At 50.6% G+C, this 17,481-nt stretch overlaps 1 protein-coding gene across 2 annotated transcripts; it reads right to left on the minus strand.

The window, feature by feature from the left end:
- Window positions 1-606: 606 nt before the first annotated feature.
- Window positions 607-16,211, minus strand: LOC119261100 (sodium-dependent phosphate transport protein 2B-like). Of its 2 annotated transcripts, XM_037530322.2 has the most exons (14): window positions 16,177-16,211; window positions 15,523-15,605; window positions 11,430-11,535; window positions 11,197-11,331; window positions 10,122-10,250; window positions 9,324-9,467; window positions 8,848-8,959; window positions 6,801-6,996; window positions 6,107-6,202; window positions 5,581-5,701; window positions 4,080-4,247; window positions 2,641-2,757; window positions 2,423-2,547; window positions 608-1,783 (listed from the first exon to the last, which is right to left on the minus strand). In XM_037530322.2, exons 3-14 carry the CDS (start codon window positions 11,530-11,532, stop codon window positions 1,229-1,231), a joined length of 2,001 nt encoding a protein of 666 aa, XP_037386219.1. In that variant the 5' UTR covers window positions 11,533-11,535; window positions 15,523-15,605; window positions 16,177-16,211; the 3' UTR covers window positions 608-1,228. The 2 variants fall into 2 exon arrangements, with proteins under 2 accessions (XP_037386220.1, XP_037386219.1); XM_037530323.2 differs by lacking the exons at window positions 15,523-15,605; window positions 16,177-16,211 and adding an exon at window positions 14,485-14,871 and having other exon boundaries at window positions 607-1,783.
- Window positions 16,212-17,481: the final 1,270 nt, after the last annotated feature.

Raw genomic sequence — 17,481 nt, forward strand, 5'->3', positions numbered from 1 at the left:
CTCTTGAAGTTTCAGTGATGGGACTGTAGGGGAGCAAAATTTGCCACCCAATAATATGACCCCTTAGTATAAGGAGTATTTTCGTAAGAGGGGCTTTGAAAACTGGATGGAGCTTACCCTGAGGCAGCGGACATGTATCTAAGGGGAAATCTCCATCTGTAAGTCTGTCTGCCTTCTGATACCATAAAGACTAATTCTCTCACTTTTATCACTGGACAAGTCAGCAGTTGACTTCTGCATGCCAGTCTGAGCCTTTGATTGCTGCTCTCTGGCATCCTTCTATAACTGAACTTTCCCTGCGCCTAGCCCCCCAACATTCTTTGTCTTTAATTGATGTTGTTTAAGGAGGTGACTTAAACCATCGCTGTGAGTAAACTTAGTTTTTACTGGGTCTCTCTCACGTATGCAGGAGGCTTACGTGTTATGATTAAACTGTCATTCATCAAAGCAGCCAAAAAAAAAAAAAACCCTTATTAACAGATAAAATATCTGCCCCCAGCATTCACCAGGTGAGCCAAAATGCACCTGAAGTGCTCTAGCTCACATGTAGCTCCCGTCTTGCAAACTTGGACAGGGACAAGCAGGTAGAGTCCTCAGATGGGCCTTACCTGCCCAGGTGGGGAGCCCCCGGCAGGGGATACGAGAGCACTGGGGAGCAGGAATGATCCACATGGGGGGTTTTCTTAAAGCCTCTCCATAATTACGAGGTTTCCCCTGAACTGGCTGGTCTGGCACAAGGAGACCTGGCACAAGTACCTGTTCTCGGTTGGCAAGTCTTTGGTGAAGATACCTGATTTATCACAGAAAAGAAAAACGCAAACCTGTGCACTTTGAGAAACTTCCAAAAATCCCTCTCTTGAAGTGACTTTTTTCAGAAGAGGCTGTTTTGAGACTGAGAATGTATCCTATGACCAGCCCAGCTGTGTGCTGTGCTCGGTGTGATCAAATCTCTAGGGATTTCATTCAATTCATTTAATTATCTGAAATTCATTTCATTTGATTTTCTTTCAGTGTTGTTCTGGGCCTTCCTGGGAGTGGAAGACCCAGGAGGAGAGATTGAGATCAAACTACCTACAGGTGATTTGCTGGGCAGAGGGAAATGAAGGACAGTGTTGATGTCAACTCCGTCGCTTCATGGGAAAGAAATCCCAGTAGGTGGAGAGAATCACGCAGAACCTGAGATGCATGAATGCACAGGACTCGGGGCCTCCACAGACCACAGGGGCAGCTACAAGTCTGTGCTCCTGCTGTCAGAGTTCATACCCAGAGGGTTCACTTTAGACATGGGGGGTGCATCCTGGGCCTCTCTGTCCATGGCCAAGTTATCCAAGGCCACAGAGGGGGGGTTCTCCACCGCCGCCAGGTCCTCACAGCACTTGCTGCACTTGCAGCAGCCGCAGCACCTCTGCCAGCAGCTGGAGACCAGTCCGTCCCAGGGTTGGAGCGAGCGCATCCACGTGGGCAGGCAGTTACAGGTCCGCAGCCTCAAGGGCAGGATGCTTGGGCAGCGGGACTGCAGCAACCTGATGATCACCGCCAGAAGGATCACGAAGATGACCGGCACTCCTATGCCCGCCAGCACCTGCCAGCCGGCCAGCGAGAGACCCAGAACTGCCAGCGGGATCAGGAAGAAGAAGAAGAGCAGGTAGAAGACAGCAAACCAGCGGTACTTAGCTGAGATGTTGCCCAGCCCCTTGGCCATGTAGATGGGCAGGCGGGTGAACGGGATGGGGTACCACAGCAAGATGCCTGAGATGTTGAAGAAGAAGTGGCACAGCGCAATCTGAAACACAGGTTGCCCAGGTGAGTGGGTCTGTTCTGTGGTGAGGGTGGGGAGAAGGGGGCCGTCTAGCAGCACCAGGACACAATCAAGGTTATCCCTGTCTCCTTACCTTGGCCCAGACCCCCAGGACTGAAGACCTACTGTGTGTCTTGGGGCAAAGCAAGGGAGGTCAGCGCTGTATCACAGCTCACTTTTGAGGGCCTAAAGCCCTAGGACTCCTTACTCGGGTTCAACTTGGGTTGAACTAATTGATCCAGGCAAGGCAGGCCCACCTGGTTCTTATAGAGCCAGCCTCAGGCCACAGGACTTCCCTCTGACCAGACAGAGCTCCCCACGGGGAAAGCAGATTCACTGGGAGTGATGCCCATACATCCCGGAAACCCTTCCCACGTCCATCAGGTGCCACCTGCCAGTGTGGCCCTGCATTTAGACAGCCATGGGCAGTGAGAGTGCCCCTGCCTCTCTGAGGAGTACCGGGCCCTGCCTAATCTCCAAGCTGCCTGGCTGCGGCTCCTCCCCCACATCACAGTCCCGTGACAATGAAAACCTTGGTTCTCCTTGGAAACCCACTAAGGGCCAGGTCTCAGACAGGGGTGTATTCCACCCACAGAGCCCCTGCCCCACTCAGCATTTCCTGACCTGGAGTGAGCTCCTCAAAGTGTTGCCAGGGCTGGCTAGGGCGGCCAGGATGGCGGTGGTGGTGGTGCCGATATTGGAGCCCAGCGTGAGTGGATAGGCCCTCTCAATGGATATCACGCCGATACCTGGGGGACACACGGTCCATAGCATCAACTTCAGGAGATCACAGGACATGCAAATGGCCTGGGGCGGGGGCTGGATATCAGGGAGAAACTCACCATACAGTGGGGTCAGAGCAGATGTGAACACAGAGCTGCTCTGCACAATGAAGGTCATGCCTGCTCCCACAAGGATGGCCAGGTAGCCAGTCACCCAAGCGAAGGGGAAGGGGAAATCTGGAAGAAACAAGGAAAGATCTTTCACAAACCTTGTAGGGAAGGCATGGCACATGACAGAGCCAGCTGGCACATTCACAAGGTGCAGGGCAATGGGCTGAGTCAGAAGGTTAGGTTTGTAGGTGATTCCCACTCCACACCAAGGTTGACATGCAGAATGCAAATTGAGAATCCTTTCATCCTGTGCATTAAGATGATGGAACCATGGGTGGATGTGGGATGTGTGTTATGAAGACAAAAACATATCCACTGTAGGTCAGGAGCTAGAAATACCTGAACCCTATCCCAAACCCTCTGACCCTTTATGTTGAAACTTTAATTCCCAAAGTGATGCTATTTAGAGGTGGGGACTTTGGGGCTAATTAAGTCATGAGAGTGGGGTCCCCATGAATAGATTAGTGCCTTTGTAGAAGAAGAGAGAACTTGTTTCCTCTGCATGCTTTCTTCCATGTGAGTACATAGTGATGAGGTGGCCAGCTGCAAATCTAAAAGGAGGTCCTCACTGGACTGCAACCCCAGTGATAACCTCATATTGGACCTCTCAGCCTGCTGGACTATGAGAAATAAGTTTCAATTGTTAACCGCTTGATGGCAGTTAAGCACCCAAGTAAATTTACTCCTCAAATAAAGTTCTTCCATCTCTCAGACTACTTCCCAGTCTGCTCTCCCAATCCTGCCCATCCTCACCTTTTTTTCCATCTAAAGGGGCATTTAGAAAATACAGGGGCTTGGAAGCCTTACTTCCCCATTCTTGGCATCTGTGTAGATCAGGTCCCAGGAATCACCCAGAGCCAGCACACCCTCATGACAACCACGGAGGTTGTCATGACAACCATCACCAAACCAGGTGATGTCCCTGGTTTGGTAACTCTGTAGGCCAGGATGCTGTGCTTAGCAGGAGCTCCTCTCTGCCAACTGAGTCCCATTGGTTGCACAAAATGCTGATGATCTGTCCAGAATTAAATTTGCTGGCATGTCAGGAACAGGGTATCTGTTATCTTGTTACTAAGGGATCCTGGTAGATCCAGCAAAGTCCTACCCATGAGGAAACCTGGCAGGAAGGAAGTTCTGCCCCATAGCTCTCTAGGTTTGAGCTGACTCCTCAGGACATTGCTCAACGTGAAATGGAAGGTTGAATCTGCTCCCAGGCCCTACTCAAAATACCAAGGATGATTTCAAAGTAAAGGGCATCACAACTTCTGTAGCCTATCAGATTCAATAAATTGCATGCATATACCACTGCTGCATAATATCTAAGGGTTCTCCAGATTGTCACAGTGATGCCATCCTCAGAGAGATCAGGATGGGGTCAGTGCACCTACCAGTGTTGATGGTCCTCCTAATGACACCAGCTACCCGTCCCTTGATCATGGAACCCAAGATTTTGACAATCATAATCAGGCAGCCACACAGGATCAGCAGGGAGGCAATCAGCAGGATGATGCCAACAGCATAATCCGGGAGGTTGAAATTCACAAAGATGTGCTGGCCTGAGGAGACCAAGAGAAATCCTGTTAGTAGGACAGAGACCACTGAAGGCCACTGGGTTATTTATTCCTAAACATCCTTCTACAGTAGCAGAATCTGTTTTTGAATTTGACATGTAATAATCCAGAATAGAGACCATATTCCCAGCCTCCCTTGCAGCTACATGCAGCCCTGAGACCATATGCTGGTAGGTGCATCTGCTGATGGTGGAAGATGAAGTGAAATCCCTAAGTCACAGAGCTAGTCAGGGCAGACGCAGGCCTCCAGCTACATCTTCTAGCTCGGCTAGAAGTGGGGCCTGACAGTTCCCATGTGTGCTTTACTCACCTTGCTGAGGTTGCTCACATAACGTGTTTGAGATGCAAGGTAGAGTAGGATGGGCAAGACAGGGCAGGGGGGATTGCTGATTGTAGAACCTTGCCTTTCAAACTCCCTGTGTGACCCTATGGTGATTCCAGTAAAACATGACAATAGCAATGTATGTGTAGCACCTAGAACAGGGGGGAGAGTGGTGAAGGGCTCTCTGATTCTGTGTGGTGAAGCACACCTGGATTAAGGTGTCCTGCTCAGAATTCATGAGAAGGTGAGAGGTAGAAATGGAGAGGAAGATGAAAGCAGAGGTACACAAGTGGGTATAAAAGGAATAATTAGAAGAACTAGGTATTCCTGGATTGGAAAATTTCCCAGATATAAATTTATAATGTGTATAAATGTACATGTATATTACATATATATATATAAAACAATGTGTATACATATAGTATATTACAGGTATTGTTTTGGATTATATTATAGGTTATAGATATATAACATGTAATGAAATCATGTCCATCAACATCCTGATATTTCAGAAAAACAGGAGCATTGGGCAGGAGATTCACTACTCTCTTAGTGCCCCAGCCCAGGGCTGTGAGTGGGGCTGGTCCCATAGTAGAAACTCGTGCCTGAGGGTGATGTGTCTGTTCTGTGTGGGCCCAACATCTCCTTCCTCTCTGGCTGTCACTTCATTAGAGTCTCTGGCAAGAAGAGGCCAAGGCTCCTGGAGGGAACACTCTAGAGTGTGCTGATGATGTCTGAGGAGGAGCTGGAACTGCCAGAGAACTGGGTGTCAGGCCCACTTCTCCCCTCCTGTGGAACCTTGCCTGTCACCTGCCCCAAGCCCTCAGTTTCCTCTGCTGTGGAAGCAGGTAGCTCAATGAACAGGTTGCGTCTATGCTAAATCTCACTGTCCTTCTTTCCTTCGTAACTGGGGCCCTACACACATAGGCAACACCCATCGGCTCCCCAGAAAGTTCCCCCCACAACTCATGGCTGAGGTCTGCCTGCCCCACTCACACTTGGCGATGTTCTCCTTGTTGGTCACATTCTTGGTGGTCCAGGTGGAGACACCAACCGTCCAACAGAGGGACGGGGAGGTGCAGTTCTCCGGTGAGGGGACAGTGACATTCTTCTGAGTCTGTGACAAACATGAGAATAGTATTTACAATCCCCAGTTCTCTCTCTTGGTGGGAGAAGCAGACAATTTGAGGAGTGGGGGAGTCAGCATACACACAGGTGGTGCACCTGTGAGCACGAGGCACTATTTCCACCGATTGCTCCACTAGTGGAAACAGAGAGGCAGCAGAGATAAGCCAGGAGACGTGTATGTAGTGACCAGCCAGCAGTAGTGTAGCGGTGGTGGGAGACGGGGCGAAGGGGTTTGTCTGATTCATTCTGTCTATTCATTCAGCATTCAATCATTACTCACGCATCAGTGAGTGAGTGATTTTTTTAGGAGTCCCACATTTTTCATTCTCTTACCTTGTCACTTAAAGCACAGTTAAAAGAGTTTACCTGCTTAGCAACATTCTTGGAAACTTACCACATTGGTCAAAGTTTTGCACCAAATCTTGACCAGACTCTTATTTTCTGCTGACTCATCATTCATTGCAATTTGGCTGATCACTTTTTTATCCAGCTGAGGAAGGAAAGAGAAAACAGGCAGCAGGTCCTCAGAGGTCATGTGGGAAAGAAATGCAGGTGTTTGTTGAGGTCATGAACTTAACTGTGAACTGGGACCCACCCTAGCTGCACTCCCAGAATGGAGCATATGCACCTAGAGTTTAGCAAGTGTTTAATAAATAAAGGATTATATAGACAAACACTGGTATGGAAGAGCATCTGTAGGTAATCACTGGGTGATTTTTTGCTTTTAGTTGGACACATGTCAGATGAGAATCACGAGTAAGATAATCCTTGTTCAGTGACTCCACTAACCCTGTGCTCAGCAGTGGGAACAAATTGTAACTTCTAGTCAGTGGAGGGTCTTTGAGTCTGTAGAACTCAACTCAAAGGGCACCACCTCTTGCTCTTATCCCAATAGAGATGGTACGTGTGTTAAGTCGGGGCACAAAAATGGCTAGTGTTCTGTCGAGTGTCCCTAAAGTTCTACCTCCACTGATCATTTTCAGAGGCAACCACAGAGCAGTGTCCCTCATGCTTTTCCACCATTCCTGGATGATTGGGTGCAGCAGGGGGGCTCGGGCAGCGCTCTCACACTCAGAGAGTGGCGTTACCTGGACAATGAGCTTCGTGAAAGGATCTGTAATAACTTTCAGAAGTGCTGGAGCATCTTCTCCCTTCTTCCACTTGAAGGTCTCTAGCACCTTGTCGGTCAGCACCTCCAGGTAATGGGTGGCGGCCTCCAGGGGCAGGAGCACAAGCACCGTGAGCCAGTTGAAGAAGTCGTGGACGGTGGCCCCTGCAAAAGCCCTGCAGAAGGGGAAACCACCCCAAGCCAACACCAGATTAGTCAATGAGCAAGTGGACACGAATCCAGGCAGGTCGATACTGTATCAGTTGTCGCCTGTCCGTGTGCACAAGCTCCCTTAGACCATTGAGGACACAGAAAGCACCCAGCCTATGGGATGAAGGTCGCTGCATGGGGACTGCCCAGCACCCTTGTCCCCGACTGCGAGGGGAGCCTTTACCACCAGATCAAACACGGTTTTCTTTGCTTGCAGAAGATGTTGGTTATGCTACGTGCAAAATTAGTCCCGAGACCACTGAGTGGAAGGATTGCTTCAGACGCCTTTGGAATCATGCATATAGAAGACCCTTTAGCTTTCAATCGAAAAGATGGGCATATGTATGAAGGTAATTATTAAAACCCTTAACTAATTGAATTCCCAACTTTTTAAAAAGTCATCTCAAGACTCTGATGAAACATTGGAACAGTCCCCACCTGGACACAGCTAATATGAACTACAGTTTGCATCTACCTGAGAAGAGACACACACTCTCCCTGAATTCTGTATTATATCCTGGTTAAGAACTCTAGACTTTACTAGGAAGTGGTAGAGTTCCCTTAAATACACCTGCATGTCAGAAGCACCCAAATCCACAGGGGACATGAGCATAAGTGGACAGAAGCAAATACACACATGACTACTCTATTACTAGTTTCTTGAGGGAAATGCTTCAAGTCATAGTAATAGAGAAATTAAGTTGTAACTTACTTTTTTTTTTATAAATACAAGTTCTTACCTCTTGTATTAGCTAGTATTTAGTATTTCAAAGAATAATTTATTTTTGGAGAAGACATTTCAGACCCTGTCATACACTCTGGTAGAGAGGGATGCAGACACTACTCAGGAGTTTGGCAAAATGTTTTAAGAGCTTTACATGTGCTGGATATAGAAAATATTATTCTAGAAAATTATAAGGATAATAATTCAAACTACCAGGAAAGAAAGTCACTCATCCCCAGTGATGTCACTGAGACAATCTGCCCAGATACCCCTTCAGGGGCTGGGAGTCCATCTCGTTCCTACGTGCGGGCAGCACCAGGGATCCTGTGTGTATTTCACAGGTTATTCGGGGCAAAAATCAGTGTAACCGAGAAGGACCCACTTCTGGAGAAAGAAAACCAGGGTTGAGTCCCAGCTATGCCCTCCCTGAGGTACGTGGCCTGTTCATGTTTCCACATGAATAAATGGGGCTGAGAAAGTCTACTCGCTGCTGAGAAATCCAAGCAGGAGCCCCCGGGGATGCACATTGTGACCGTGACCTCGGGACACTGGGATGAGGGATGAGGCCTTGGCGAGGCTCAGGGGGGATGCATGGCCAGGATATGCACTTGATTTTCACATTGACCTTTTGGAGGAAAATGGTTCCCCTTGCCTGTGTTCATCCAGAACCATCCTCAGGTCTTACCTTCACAAAGAACATTCTGACATTTTATTAGCATGACGTGAAGACAAAGAAAAGTGGTCCCAAATGGAGGCTTTGGGAGTGTTTTTTCTGAGCATGGGGACAGAAATCCTACCCTAGCTGGCCTTGCTCCAGGCCCCTCCCAGGGGGGAGCTTGTGTCCAGGCCCCTGGCTCAGCGCTTGCCCCTGGGATTGTGCCCTCAGCCCAGTGACCCACAGTGGTGGAGACACATTATACAGCCCCCCCTGGGGGCTGGGTTTAGCTGCCCGGTAGGTGTGTGCCCGCCTCCCTCCAGTACCCACAGCAGCTCCAGGGATGACAAGCCGCTGCCAAGGGCTCGGTGAAGGAAGTTCCCATGACATAGGTGGCCGCGGGGCCCCGGGGCGCAGGGCTGGTGCGGAGCCTCCTACCTTCGGAACTCATTGCGGTCTCCCGCCTGCATGAGCGCCACGATGGTGTTGGTGATGGACGTCCCGATGTTGGCCCCCATGACAATGGGGATGGCGGTCCTCACGGTCAGCACTGAGGGTGGGAAAGGTGGTTGGCACTTTGGGAAGGCAGCCTGGCCACGTCCTGATGGCCCGAGGCAGGGGGAACGCATTCAGGCTGACAGGCCTCTATAGCAGCAGGTCTTAACCTCTGCGGGGTCTGCACCTGGCTGCGAATCTGATGGCCACTCGGGTGGCTCTCCATAGACGTGTACATACATGTACCCCTCAAACATTGAGGTCTGTTTCCAGACTGAACTATGAGAAAGGAAACCAGAGTCTCTTGGAGTAAAGTGAAAGAAACTGATTTGGTCATCATGTTTCAGAGTAAATCCCAGGCTCCCTGCTGGACTGTGGAAAGCTGACCTGCTAACGGGCTCAAGGGATCCAGGACTCACGTGAGGAGGCCACCATGCTGACAGTGATGGATGTGGTGGTGCTGGAGCTCTGGATGAGGACAGTGACCAGCACTCCGATCATCAGTCCCGCCACGGGGTTGGACATAATATAATTGTTGCTCAAGAACTGTCCAGCGAGCTTTCCTGAAAAACAAATCCATGACCATGGAAGGGGGTTAGGTAGGATCACATGCACAGAAGTCTCCAGTATGCCCAGTCAGAGGATTGGGAACCAACCATCAGCCCTGTTGGTGCCTGTGTAACTTTCTTCCTGTTATTTCTCCCAGTAGGACACCGATGCCAAGTCCCCACCACACTCACCCTTTCTCTCCTGTCCCTTCATCCTGCATCTGCCCACTATCATGAGGAGAAAGCCCTGGGGATGCTGCCTGGGACCAAGGGAACCAACACTGACAACGCAGAAGTCAGTCTGCAGCCAGACACACCCCCTGTGGCTTTTCTGCCCAGCTTCTCGGGTCAAGAGATGACAATCTCAACATTCATTAAGACTGCAGGACCCAGGTATACTGTCACAGAAAATGAGTTTGGCCCTGCTGTGCCAGTTGTAGGCTGTGAACTGAATTCAGCCCTGGCTGCTGGAAAGAGCCTTATCCGGGTCATGGACCTTTTATAGGTCTCACTTCTATCTTTTGTAAAATGCATAGAAATCACAAATGAATGAAGGGGCTTCCAATTCTAAGAAACAAGGAGCTGCAGGTGAGTGGGCTGAGACAGGAATGAAACTGAACCCAAGTCAGTGGAATGACCCACCCAGGTCACCGACCCCTCCCTCCATACCTCCAACCAGCTGGAAGGCACTGCTGAGCACATCCAAGGAGCACACGAAGAAGTAGAGAAATCCCAGAAGCAAAATGAATTTCCCAATCCCTTGGAAGACACAGAGAATCTTCCCTTTGGTGTCTCTGTCTGGAGGAGGGGAAAAGGCACAAAGAATTTTAGTGTCTGAAACACTGAGCTTTGCAAAGAGCTCAGACTCCCCTGTCCCTGCCGGCCAGGCAGCTGCAAGCTCTGATGCACAGCAAGGCCTGGAGATGGCCCAGCAATGGCCGCCCTCTGCAGCCCAGTGACCACTGCCAGCCATGTAGCTGAGCCCGGGTGAAGCGTCTCCACTTGATCTACATTTGGGCTGTGGACAGCCCAGCCAGGCCCCATGCTCAGCTGAACCATGTCCCTGATGAGCCATCACAGCACCTGCCACTGAGGAGTGGGGGCAGAGGAAATGGTTCTCCAAGCACTTACGGAACAGCACAGAGCACTTTCTCGAATGTGGCCACAAGCATGCCATTACCGCTTGCACTGGGGGAGGGTGGTACCCCTGGAATTGTACATCCTTGACTGCTGTGTCTCCACTCAATTTTCACGTGCACCTCACCTGCTCTCTCCCACCTCCCACCCCTGCCCAGCTGTCTGATCCACAGACTGACCTTTCACCTGCAAGTAAGTGCACTGCTGGCTCACACCCTGCTGATCTGGGGAACATTCTCTGCCTTCTGAAGACTTCCCTGTGCACTGCCTTTAGGTGAGGGGACACCCTCCAGCACCAGTTCTATCCACAGCCCCTGATAGTATCTAGGGCAGGTGAGTCACAGTGGATTTAAGGATCACCCAGTGTCTGCTCTGGTGCCCACCCAGTGCCTGGCACAGTTGGAGAATGAAGCGAGGACAAAAGGTGCCCCATCATCACATTGTCTTAGGGTCTAGGCCTCCTGGTCCTGCAGGGGCACCCCCCTCCCCCACCAGGACCTCTGCTCCTAGGGCAGGAAACTGTGGGGACTTGGAGGGTGACATGAGGCAGAGTCACTGGAAGTGGTGAGCTTGGCCCCCTCCTGCTGCCCCCCCACCCCATGTTTACCTGACCACTTGATGCCCTTGTCCTGAAGGGCGAGCAGGCCCCAGGGGTCTTCCTCCTCTGCAGGCACCTCCATCAGAGTCACAGTGGAGCAGGTTGGCAGAAGCTCAGTCTCTGTTACAGGGGCTCCAGGGTCATCTGTCCAAACCAACATCAGGGCATGAGGAATGAGGGGTCAGAGTCAGGAGCCCTGGGCCCTCAGGGAGGCCAGCCCAAGACTGGATGACCTGACTCACTTCTGAGGGTGTCCTCGTCTTCCCCGGGCTGGGTGCGCGGCCCACTAGCAGCCCCCTCCGTACATTCGCGCTGGGCATTGTCCAGCTCAGGGCAAGAAGCCATGGTCTGTGGATGGAAAACAGAGTTAGGGGAGCAGCCACAGAAAGAGGGGCCCTCAGTGATTGTGGCAGGGAGCGCAGGGACTGCAAAATCAGTAGGGGGTGCAGGGGAGTGAAGGGTGTGGTGATATGAACTTGGAGGTGAGCAGTGGTGAGCACCAAATTTCAGCCCTTGAGTCCATCTTTCCGATTTGCCAAAGACCTGAGTACAGAGATGTGAAGGACTCATCTCCCTGGACACCGCCAGGAGTGGTCCTGCTGTCTTTGCTCCTATCCCCGAGCTCCTGAGCCAGCTGTTGCCCTCCCTGCCTATTTCCAGGCCACACTCGGGGCATCTGGCTTCCTGATGGAAGAGACAGAGAAGAAAGATCCTCCAGGGGCAGCTGGGACTACACCCAGAGACATGTCCCTGCCCAGGTGAGAGAGGAGGGGCTGGGGGGAGGCCTGGCCCAGGCATCACCCACGGGCTCTTTGCTGCTGTGTTGAGAGCCCTTCTGGCTCATCTTCCTGCCTCCACATGGGCACCCTGTGGCAAGAGCAACTCTGCTGGCCAAGCAGAGGACCCTTCTCTGTCCTCCTGGGCCTGGGGAGCAGGAAATGAGGGGCTCCTGGCAGTCACCAGCACCTGGACTCTGCATGGCTTGGGACTCCCCCTTTCACTCCCAGCACCTGTTCTGGGGTCTCCTGTGCAGAACACAGCAGCCCAAGGCCATAGAGGAGGGATGGAGGCAGCACATGCTCTGGTGTTGAGGAGACCCGGCCAAGCCCGCTCCACCAGGCAGTGGCCTCCAGAGCGCAGCAGGAGACTAGCTCGGCAGGAGGATGTGTCAGCGGCAGGACAGGCAGGCAGAGCGGCCAGGCCTTGTTTAATGAGCACCGAGTGCCAGGCTTCCCTGCACCGCCCCCACGTGAACCCCCGCGGCCTCACACTGCCATGTGCATTTCTGCCCACTGGCTTCATGTGGAGGCTTATACTTCTACCTCTGCCAGCCCCGTTGACAGCAGAGAAAACGAGGACACCAAAAAATGCAGTGCTCAGGTCTCAGTGACTCCACCTTTGAGGCAACTCACACTCAGGCTGCGGGACCCCTGCTGTCCAACACTCAGGAGACTGACTCTGGGCCAGGCCCAGGACCTCAGCACACAGGGCCCTGCCCAGGGGGGTAGATCCCTCCTGCAGCTGCCTCAGCCAGCAGGGGGTGAGCTGACCGCCCAGGTCATGGGGGGAGGCTGAGATGGGAGAGGCCTGGTTTACACTGGTGAGTGACTTGAGACTCTTAAGTGATGCACTGATGGGGTTTGAAAAGAGACATTTATCTCCTCACTTTAAATCACGGCCTGACCCTCAGAGGTCACCACCATAGTGCACTTTCAATTTCATAGTGCACTTCCAATTTAAACACAAATTTTAAATACATTCTGTCCTTGACAGAAGCACATCAGTCGCTTTGGACTGTGCCTGTGGGGCTGGAAGTGTTAGTGCATGGGTAGAACCATCTGAAACATATCACGATCATGATTTGCATTTTTCAAATCGCTCGGCTGTCCTGACTACTGTCAATCAGCCCAAGGGGGACGGTGGGAGTGCATGAGGAAGGTGATAGGAAAGGGCAGCTAACATTTATTCCAAATCACCACTTACTAGACACTGTTTTCCACATTATATTGAATTCCAGGTATTTTTATGTCACCTCTGGGGCAACAGCAAAACCCAGGGTCCCTCCTCCCCCGACTAGGATTTGCTTCAATGGGGGGGTGAGTATTGGGGGTGGGATATGGAGAGGTAACTTGTCCACATGCAAACCTCTTGCACAGCCCGTCTTTCTGCCCGAGTTGCCAAAGTGACAGGAACAGAGAAGAGAGCCCCGGCAGCTGGTGGGCTGGCAGCAGCCAAGAGCCAAAACTCCTGACACTCTGAAACATGGTCCCTCCAGCAAGCCCCAGCTGTGCCCAAGTGCCCAGCACAGGGCAGGTTCAAGAACTGCCCCCGCGGAGGGCCAAGAGAGGCCAACAAGACCCCAGCAAGCAGAGCCAGCACAGAAACGTCTTGGGGAACCGACCCAGGGAGCAAGAGGGGTGCTGGGCCATGAAACCCACAAGCTGCTCCCTGACATCAACATGTTGGGGAAAGTCCTCTCCCCTCTGAGGGACAGACTCAGGTTCCCTCAGCTCAGGCCAGCTTCCCCTGGGGGCATCCGCCCTGGGGGGTCTGAAGCCTGAGTTAACTCCATTCCTGTGCCCCCTCCTTCCTGACCTGGAGAGGCTGAGCTCCCCACCCCTACCACTACCCCCTGTGCATCCCATAAGCCATTTCCCAGCCGCCCTCCCAGCAGCCTCTGCTCTGAAAACACTGAGGACTCGTGGGCTCTGGTGTCCAGACAAGGGAAGGTCTGCAGGCCCTTTGCTCTGGGCCCCCTGCGCGGATGGAGCAGCAGCTGGCTCTAGTCTGCAGGGCCCGGATGGTGACTCTGCAGACATGGAGGGGAGCACGTGGAAGTCACCGTGGGGCGTGGCCTCAGTGGGGCCACACAAACTAGATCCCAGCACAGGGAAGACTCATCTAGTCCCTCTTGTCCATATGGGGAAACTGAGTCGCGATGTCACAGGGACTAGTAGGCGTCCAGAAAGAGAACCCGTTATCCCCTTTCCTGAAATCCTCCACTACCCCGTCCTTCCTCCCAAAGCACAGACATCTGCACTCCTAGAAACCCAAGTGACTGGGGAGTAACCCGCAGTCGTAACAGTGTGGTCCGAGGAGTTGTAACAGCAGTAGCAGGAACATGAGGATGGGGCTTAAAGCCCTGAAATGGCAGAAGGTTTTTTTTTTTTCTGCAGACCCAAATCGACCAGTTTCCTGAGTTCAGACTTGAGGGATATTGAGAAGCATTAAGGAAACTAAGAGTCTCTCGGGTGCAAGAGGAGAAGAGGAAGCGCCCTCGCCCAGGGAGGTACTCACCGGGGCTCCCTGCGCAGGTAATGGACCGAAGGAGGCTCCCACGTGGAGCCGCAGCCCAGTTTATATAGGAAAGGTGTTGGGCAGAAGCAGCTGCTGTCACCACACCCCCAGCATCTGGTAAACATTCCCACTCTGTTATCACCTCACTCCCAACAAACCCTGAGAGAATGCAAACTTGCAAAGAGAAAGCTTCCCTTTTCTATTCCAGTGAAAAGAGAAAATACTGGCTCAACCCAGGGACCATTTTATTTTAAATGTGTGTGGGCCTCAGTAACTGATCAGGGGTGATGTCCATTTGATTCTTGTTTTGCATTACAGGTTTCTTTAGGTTTTTGGAGGTAGCATTGTTTACAATATTGTATATAACTCAAGGCATTGGATTATTAATTTTATAATTTATATTAATGTGTGGAGGAAGGTTAGCTGTGTGTGACTATGTGAGTGTGGGTGTATGGCTCTGGAATCCCTCTCTTTGGGAAAAATGTTTTGCAGAATAGTTTCCTATCTGGGCCTCCCTGGTGGCGCAAGGGGTTAAGCACCATACCATGAAGCAATCCGAAGCCTCGGTAGCATGAGTTCGATCCCTGGCCCACCAGGGAGCTACCCGCATGGCACAGCAGACTTCTCCTGTCTCGACCGCTCCTCCCCTCAACAGTGTATTTTGATTAGTCTGCCTGTTCTGTTCTCCACTCTGTCTCTGGTGAATCCTCTCACCTCCCACACCTCTGGCCTGTACCCCAGTTCTTGTATGCATAAATAAATCAATCTTTAAAAAAAAAGAAACAAAAAAAGAGAATATTTTCCTATCTTCATTCCATTGCAGAAACAGAAAACTAATTAGAACCTAAACATACCACCCGTGTTTACACACAAGCTTCTAAAATATTTTCATTCAGCACAGCTTTCTGTGCCTTTGTTTTCCTAAAAGTAGAGTAGATTGGGTTCAATGGCTCATCACATGATGTGGAGACCCACCCAGAACCACACTATCTTGCCCCAGGTCACAAAACGGTGACCTGCAAAGCCCACATTCCTCACTCAGGCCAGCCAGATCTGTGCAGAAGCTGGAACCTCCCATTTTTAGAAAACTGCAGACCCTCCAGCAGGACCTGGACAGCACCCTGGAATGAAGCACATGGATCGTTTTACTATAAACATATAGTATTGATATTAAGGGCAATACATGAGATTGTCTTTGTCAGTTCAGATTAGGACTGGCACCAAATAAGCTTTTAAATGGCAGATTAGAGATCAGAACTGTTGCTGAGGGGTGTGGGAAGCATGTAGGCTCTGGGTTGGAGCCCAGGGTTTGCATCTTTTTGAGCCACTTAGACTCATGTCCATGTTCACCATAACCGGCAGCACAGCCAGCCCTTCCATAGACCTGCTCTGTGCCAGGGGCTCGCTCCACCAGTGACATGACCTGCGTATAAAATGAAACATACATGCGCTCCTCTGGCAGGAGCTACTCCTGTCTACCCGATGGCTTAGGGTCATTTTACGAGATCCTATAATAACCTCATTGATCCTTCACACCACAGAGCTGTTTTGCTATTGCAAATACAGCCAGACACTACCTGTTCACATTTTTTCCTATGTAAAGATGACTTTCTGTATTTCTGTATGTGAGCACTACATACACTTCTGTATGTGAATGTGAGTGTAAATCTGTAATAGTCTGCCCCTTCCTACCTTAGTAGTGCCAACAGGCGAACCTTTACTGCTACTTTCTGAGTTGTCATCATAACTGCAGAGCCAGCAAACCCCTCCTTGCTTTATCATCATCATCACCATCTGCATTGTTGTGTCACTCTTCCTGACCTATTGTGGATTAAGAAAAGTAACTCACCTTTTTCATTTATTATTTCAAATGTTGACTGATATAATCAAGAAAGGCTTTCTTTGAGAATCAGGATCGTGATCTGGGTTCACAACTAAGGGGCCACCCCAAGGTATGTTCCTGTGGGGGCTGGGCATAGTGGAGTTTTGAGGAATTAGACACACGGGCCTGATAAGCTTCGGTCATTTGTTTGAAAATTTGGTTTGGAAACTCCGGACAGAACATTGAAGGGTCATGTTTTCTAACAATCAGCTTTTGGCCTTACTGTCTTTTTCGTAATTATTGATAAGGAGAAGACAGGGTATTGATGTTCATTTATAGTCAGCAATAAGGAGAAATTAGCAAGGGGGTAGTCTTTCAATTGTGGAAATGAGTGAGTGGATGTCTTTCTTAGACTGCAGTAGGGAGGGGTGTCAGGCCCCTGAGTGTCAGGCTGCTTACTTTTTACCAAGAAGTCTCCTCATGTCAGCTTAGAGAAAAGATGATGTTTGTATGACTTAAAATAAGTTCCACACAACTAATAGTCATCACATTGTGTGTAAAGCAAGATAAGACTGAAAGGTCTGAAAGGTATATTTGAGTGTATCTGTTACCACCCACACTTGATAATAATAACATTGACTTTGGACATTCAGAAAACTTTTCTTACTAAAGAGTTCTGGGCTTGGGCCTCCCTGGTGGCACAGGCAGTTGAGCGCAGCACTGTGAAGCTGTCAGCAGCCTCTGCAGTGCCGATTGGATCCCTGCTGGCCTCAGAGCAACCCACATAGCAAGCAGACCTCTCCTGTCTCACCCACTGCTCCCCTCAGCAGTGTATTGCCTTAGTCTACCTGTTCTGTTCCCTGCTTTGTCTCTGGTGAGCCCTCTCACCCTCCCTTGCATCTGGCCTGTACCCCAGCTCTTGTATAAATAAAAAATAAGTCTTTAAAAAAAAAAGTTCTAGGAACTCTCCTGCACTGTTGGTGGGAGTGCAAACTGGTCCAACCACTATGGAGAGCTGTGTGGAGATTTCTGGACCTACTAAACATAGAGCTTCCATATGATCCAGCAATTCCACTCCTAGGTATTTACCCAAAGGACACAGAAACATCAATTCCAAAGAGCACCTGCACACCTATGTTTACAGCAGCACTGTTTACAATAGCTAAGCTTTGGAA

Source organism: Talpa occidentalis, unplaced genomic scaffold, assembly GCF_014898055.3.
Source record: "Talpa occidentalis isolate TD23 unplaced genomic scaffold, MPIMG_talOcc4v2.1 talOcc4.6, whole genome shotgun sequence".
NCBI classification, from domain to species: Eukaryota; Metazoa; Chordata; class Mammalia; order Eulipotyphla; family Talpidae; genus Talpa; species Talpa occidentalis.